General features: G+C 42.8%; 1 protein-coding gene across 1 annotated transcript; it reads left to right on the plus strand.

The window, feature by feature from the left end:
* Positions 1–1,588: 1,588 nt before the first annotated feature.
* Positions 1,589–4,493, plus strand: LOC130106554 (leucine-rich repeat-containing protein 30). Its single transcript, XM_056272707.1, has 2 exons — positions 1,589–2,260; positions 4,170–4,493. The coding sequence occupies exons 1-2, from the start codon at positions 1,613–1,615 to the stop codon at positions 4,452–4,454; spliced, it is 933 nt and encodes a 310-aa protein (XP_056128682.1). The 5' UTR covers positions 1,589–1,612; the 3' UTR covers positions 4,455–4,493.
* The last annotated feature ends 1,699 nt before the right edge of the window (positions 4,494–6,192 follow it).

The following is a 6,192-nucleotide window of genomic DNA, read 5'->3' on the forward strand; positions in this document are numbered from 1 at the left end:
GAAAAAGAGGCTACAATTTGCAAGAGCTCACCAAAATTGGACAGTTGAAGACTGGAAAAATGTTGCCTGGTCTGATGAGTCTCGATTTCTGTTGAGACATTCAGATGGTAGAGTCAGATTTTGGCGTAAACAGAATGAGAACATGGATCCATCATGCCTTGTTACCACTGTGCAGGCTGGTGGTGGTAGTGTAATGGTGTGGGGGATGTTTTCCTGGCACACTTTAGGCCCCTTAGTGCCAATTGGGCATCGTTTAAATGCCACGGCCTACCTGAGCATTGTTTCTGACCATGTCCATCCCTTTATGGCCACCATGTCCCCATCCTCTGATGGCTACTGCCAGCAGGATAATGCACCATGTCACAAAGCTCGAATTATTTCAAATTGGTTTCTTGAACATGACAATGAGTTCACTGTACTAAAATGGCCCCCACAGTCACCAGATCTCAACCCAATAGAGCATCTTTGGGATGTGGTGGAACGGGAGCTTCGTGCCCTGGATGTGCATCCCACAAATCTCCATCATTTGCAAGATGCTATCCTATCAATATGGGCCAACATTTCTAAAGAATGCTTTCAGCACCTTGTTGAATCAATGCCACGTAGAATTAAGGCAGTTCTGAAGGCGAAAGGGGGTCAAACACAGTATTAGTATGGTGTTCCTAATAATCCTATAGGTGAGTGTATATGCCTATACAGTGTTTGTATTGATTAGTTTTAGTTTATTTAGTTTTTGTTATTTTTTACTAGCTGAAATAAAATAAGCTAAAGTTTTTTATTTATTTTATTTTAGTCAACATTTGCTAATGGAAGTGTATTATTATTATTATAATTTTTTAAAAATATGTCTATATAATATTCATTTTTATTTATTAGTTTTATTTTTTTATTTGAGTTATTTTGAACTATTTAAGCTATTTATTTTAGTTTATTAATGTCGTATTATTTAGGTCTAGGCATTTTAGAAAAGGTATTTTATTTTAGTTTTAGTTACCAATAATAACCCTTGCATGCACATCTGCTAATGGAGGTGTATTACTATTATTATAATTTTGAATATGTCTATATAGTATTTATTCATTTGTATTTATTAGTTTCCATTGGCAACTAGTTAAATTTTTTAATAATTTGTAATAATGTTTAAATTTAATTGAATATATTTTTTTATTTTATTAAATTTTATTAAATTTTTTATTTGAATGTTTTGTATTTCAAGTAACACAAATGTATTTGATGTATTTTATTTTAGTTGTATTTAGCAATAACAACCCTGGCACGCAGGTCAGTAATGGAGGTGTGTATAAATACGCATGAGTGTATTTAGAAGAGGGTTTAATGACTTTGCAGTGATTCCATTGCTTATCTGCATTAAGGGCTTCAGTTCAGCTGTAGTGACAATAACAGCTGCTCATGCAAACGTCACTCTGAACGCTCTTCACATTTAAACTTGTCTTTAACCAGCCGGACACAGATTCAGACCTCACAACGGGACATAAAGTGAACAAACAAGAGCATTTCATCCGCTCGCAGCATGACTGACACTGCTGGTCGAGGTTAAACTTTGAGAACGTACTGAACGTGCAAATCAAATTATCAGACATCGATCAGAAAGATGTTTTTCTTGAGGCAAAACATCTCAAAGCAACAGCATGCGAGCAGCGAAGTCGCACCAAGAACCGTCGCACGAAAGTGCAACTCCGACGATTCAAAGAGGCCGTTGCGTCGGAAGACGAGTTGCGTTGAAAATCTATCCTCTGTTGATCGGATTCGCAAACATGCAATCAGACATTTGGGCTACAGCACGCTCAGCCTGGCCATGCGAGGTCTGGAGGAGATGCCCGAAGAACTGTGGGAACTCCAAGAGCTCCAGAAGCTCAACCTCTCCTTAAACGCGCTGCCGCTTTTACCATCAGGCCTTGGGAATCTGGAGAACCTGGTGGTTCTTAATCTGTGGGGGAATGAGTTAGTGGAGCTCCCGCCTGAGATCGGACGGCTCGGGAATCTACGAGTGCTTTTCGCCCACAGGAACCGGTTACACGACGTCCCGGAGGAGCTCGGAGACTGCTCCAACCTCGAGGTCTTGAGTCTGGCCAATAACCAGATCAGCACGCTTCCCAACAGCCTGTCCAACATGCGCAAACTCGCCAAGCTCAACCTCAGCCACAACCGCATCCAGCTCATCCCGGCCTGCGTGTACAGCATGAAGAGCCTCGTGTTCCTACATCTGGCCAACAACCAGCTGGAGAACCTCGCAGATAAGGTAGCTGAGAGGCCGATTAACACCTTTGAGTTGATTATTGTAATGCCTTCACTGCAAAAAATGTCCAAATGTCCAGTCCAAATGTCTAAAAACTCTTAAATCAAGATGGATTTAATAAAGTAGGAAAATGCCTTTAGATATTATCTCTTGTTTTCTAGGGGGGGGGGGGGGGGGGGGATCTAAATAAAGTGAGTTTTTCCTTTAAAACAGTCCGACGCGTTTCGGCATACAAGCCTTCGTCCGGGAGTCCGTGAGTATTTGCTTTAAAAAAAAAGTAAAATGATCTAGCAATGGGGTAAGAAACATAATGTTAATTCAAACAGAAACAAGATTATTTTTCTTACCCCATTGGCAGATCATTTTACTTTTTTTTTAAAGCAAATACTCACGGACTCCCGGACGAAGGCTTGTATGCCGAAACGCGTCGGACTGTTTTAATAGTGTTGAGTATGACCAAGCCATAGTATTAAAGGCTTTTTAACTTTTCTAAAGAGAGTGCCTTGGATGTTCCTGATTATTTCTACAAATACTCACTTTATTTAGATTTCCCCCCAGAAAACAAGAATGGCATTTTACTCATCTAGTAAATGCTTCTTGATTTAAGAGGTTTTTAGACATTTGGACTGGAAATAAGACAAAAATACTAAGTAAGAAAATCTTCTTCCAGTGTTGTTAGCTGGAGCGTCTAAACAAATTGCAGGTAAAGTGTAGACTCGGCTGCTAGAACTATATAAGAGATCACATTACTCCCATTTTGTAGTCTCTGCATTTCCTCCCCGTTATAACAACATAAAATACCTTTTTGTTACTTGAAATACAAAATAAACTGTTGCTTACTTACAAAAGCCTTGTAAGTAAGCATCAGAGTTTTAAAGTCTACCCTAAACCTAATTTACAAGGCGTTACATGGGTTGGCATCTCAATACTTGAACGACTTTTAATTCCATATAGTCCAACGCGTGACCTTCATCCTCTGAAACTGGTCTTGTTCCTTTAAAGCTGCCGTCGGCAACATTTTTTTGATCATATTCAGTGAAATCGACACTATAATCCGACAGAACAACATAAATAAAGTGGTTTTAGAAAAACCCCGAGCTTCTAACTCCACCTGGAGCGTGTTATTTGTTTTGCAAAAATCCACAGCTCCCGGTTCATTGGGTCCAATCAGCGCAGGGGGTGTGAGATCTGACTGCCAATCACAGATCGGGCACACGCCACCCCTCGCGCACGTTACAATCACATGCACACGCCTGAAGTTCGCGCAGTAACGAAGAGTGATGGCGGATGTATCTCGCTTTCAAAACACTAACAAATCAAGTAAGCTCATTTAGAGTATAAATGACTTTAGCAATTGCAATCTATCGGTAGATTAGCCAGGACAGCATACCTCCAAATACTCCATGGTGTTGATGGATGCTGATGAGACGGGCGCGTTCACAGATAACCTGGTGCACACACACTGACGACCACGAACTCCGTTGGGTATCCGTTGAGAGTGGGGGAGGGGCATGAGAGTTGTAAACATTCAAAATTTTGCCTAAGTCCACTCAATCTGCCAGACTTGCCGACTGCAGCTTTAACTCGCTTATGATTGATGTGAGATAGGGCTTTTTCTGCAATAGCTCCAAAACTATGAAATTCTTTACCAATCGAGATAAGGCAAGCAAAATCTCTTAAATCTTACCTTAAAACAAATTTTTTTAGGGTAGCTTTTTATTGAATATTTGTATACATTTTTCACTGTACATTATTTTATATGGTGTATTTTGTTGCTTTAATTTAAATGTTATATTGTGGATTATTTGATATGGTGTATTTGTTGTTTTATTTGTTTCTGTAAAGCGCTTTGAGATGTACAGTTAAAGGCGCTATAGAAAATAAAGGTTATTATTGTTATGATTGTTATAAGATCCAGGAGCTGGTGAACCTCAAGATCCTGATCGTGGAGCAGAACTCGCTTCACACGCTTCCCAGGACGCTGTGTCGTCTGACGGGCCTGGAGCTCCTCAACGTGGACTTCAACAATCTGCAAAGCGTTCCTGATGAGATGTTCATGCTGAGGCGCCTGGAGAAGCTCGCTTGCCATCCTCTGGATAAAGGCCTGCATATCGTCCACAATCCACTGCTCAAGCCCATTAAAGAGGTTCTGCAAGGAGGTCTGAAAGCCCTTTATAGCTACCTCAAACCTGCATGACGATAAATGGTGACATTGGGGGATTACTAGGTTATGTTTTGCACAAAAAAAAACTTTTCGGTTTTTCTATAGTGGTTTTCTTTCTCAGTTTTTCAGTGCAAATATCTAAATATGCTTTATTTAAAGGAAAAACAAGATTATTCAAACCGATCGCACGGCAATTCGTACAAATTTTACAAGGTGGCTAATTTGTACGAATTCATACGACCTCACTCTACCTACACTCAATTTTTGCTAAAGCGTACATATTTTATGAGTTGCCCAATTCGTATGAATTTGTACGAATGACCTACACCTGACCCCGCCCCTAAACCTACCCATCACGTGGGTTAAGACCCCGCCCCTAAACCTACCCATCACGTGGGTTAAGACCCCGCCCCTAAACCTACCCATCACGTGGGTTAAGACCCCGCCCCTAAACCTACCCATCACATGGGTTTAGACCCCGCCCCTAAACCTACCAATCACGTGGGTTTAGACCCCGCCCCTAAACCTACCCATCACGTGGGTTTAGACCCCGCCCCTAAACCTACCCATCACGTGGCTTTAGACCCCACCCCTAAACCTACCCATCACGTGGCTTTAGACCCCGCCCCTAAACCTACCCATCACGTGGGTTTAGACCCCGCCCCTAAACCTACCCATCACGTGGGTTTAGACCCCGCCCCTAAACCTACCCATCACGTGGCTTTAGACCCCGCCCCTAAACCTACACATCACGTGGGTTTAGACCCCGCCCCTAAACCTACCCATCATGTGGCTTTAGACCCCGCCCCTAAACCTACCCATCACGTGAGTTTAGACCCCGCCCCTAAACCTACCCATCACGTGGGTTTAGACCCCGCCCCTAAACCTACCCATCACGTGGGTTTAGACCCCGCCCCTAAACCTACCCATCACGTGGCTTTAGACCCCGCCCCTAAACCTACCCATCACGTGGCTTTAGACCCCGCCCCTAAACCTACACATCACGTGGCTTTAGACCCCGCCCCTAAACCTACCCATCACGTGGGTTTAGACCCCGCCCCTAAACCTACCCATCACGTGGGTTTAGACCCCGCCCCTAAACCTACCCATCACGTGGGTTTAGACCCCGCCCCTAAACCTACACATCACGTGGGTTTAGACCCCGCCCCTAAACCTACCCATCACGTGGGTTTAGACCCCGCCCCTAAACCTACCCATCATGTGGGTTTAGACCCCGCCCCTAAACCTACACATCACGTGGGTTTAGACCCCGCCCCTAAACCTCTCCATCACGTGGGTTTAGACCCCGCCCCTAAACCTACCTATCACGTGGCTTTAGACCCCGCCCCTAAACCTACACATCACGTGGGTTTAGACAAATCGTACCTTCTACTCACTCGTATGAATGGGTCGTGAGATAGCGTTGGGTTATTTTTATTGGCAGATATTGGTGCTCAGGCACCTATTGTGTTCATTACTGTTCTTCTTCTTCCACTTTGAAGTCTAGAGAAGCCCATAGAGCCGTGAAATTTGGCACACTGATAGATGACAGTCTGAAAATTAAACACACCAATTTTGGAGTCTCTCTAGCGCCACCATCTGTTCAAAGCTGCATTCACATTTATGCTCATAACTTTTGAACCATATGGGCTAGTAACATAATTCTTTCCTCTTCTGTTTTTTTGCTTCAAGACAATTCAATTAAATCATATGAGGTCATTTTCTGTCACGGAAAATGTCTTCAGATCATGTCGACAGAAAAACCTGAAAT

This window comes from Rhinichthys klamathensis, unplaced genomic scaffold (genome assembly GCF_029890125.1).
Source record: "Rhinichthys klamathensis goyatoka isolate OS25496 unplaced genomic scaffold, OSU_Roscu_1.1 h1tg000346l_1, whole genome shotgun sequence".
Lineage (NCBI taxonomy): Eukaryota > Metazoa > Chordata > Actinopteri > Cypriniformes > Leuciscidae > Rhinichthys > Rhinichthys klamathensis.

Bases quoted from the DNA above. Each gene is read 5' to 3' on its own strand.
- LOC130106554 (XM_056272707.1), top strand. From the start codon at position 1,613: ATGTTTTTCTTGAGGCAAAACATCTCAAAGCAACAGCATGCGAGCAGC. The intron at 2,261-4,169 runs GTAGCTGAGAGG...GATTGTTATAAG, and splicing joins TGGAGAACCTCGCAGATAAG to ATCCAGGAGCTGGTGAACCT.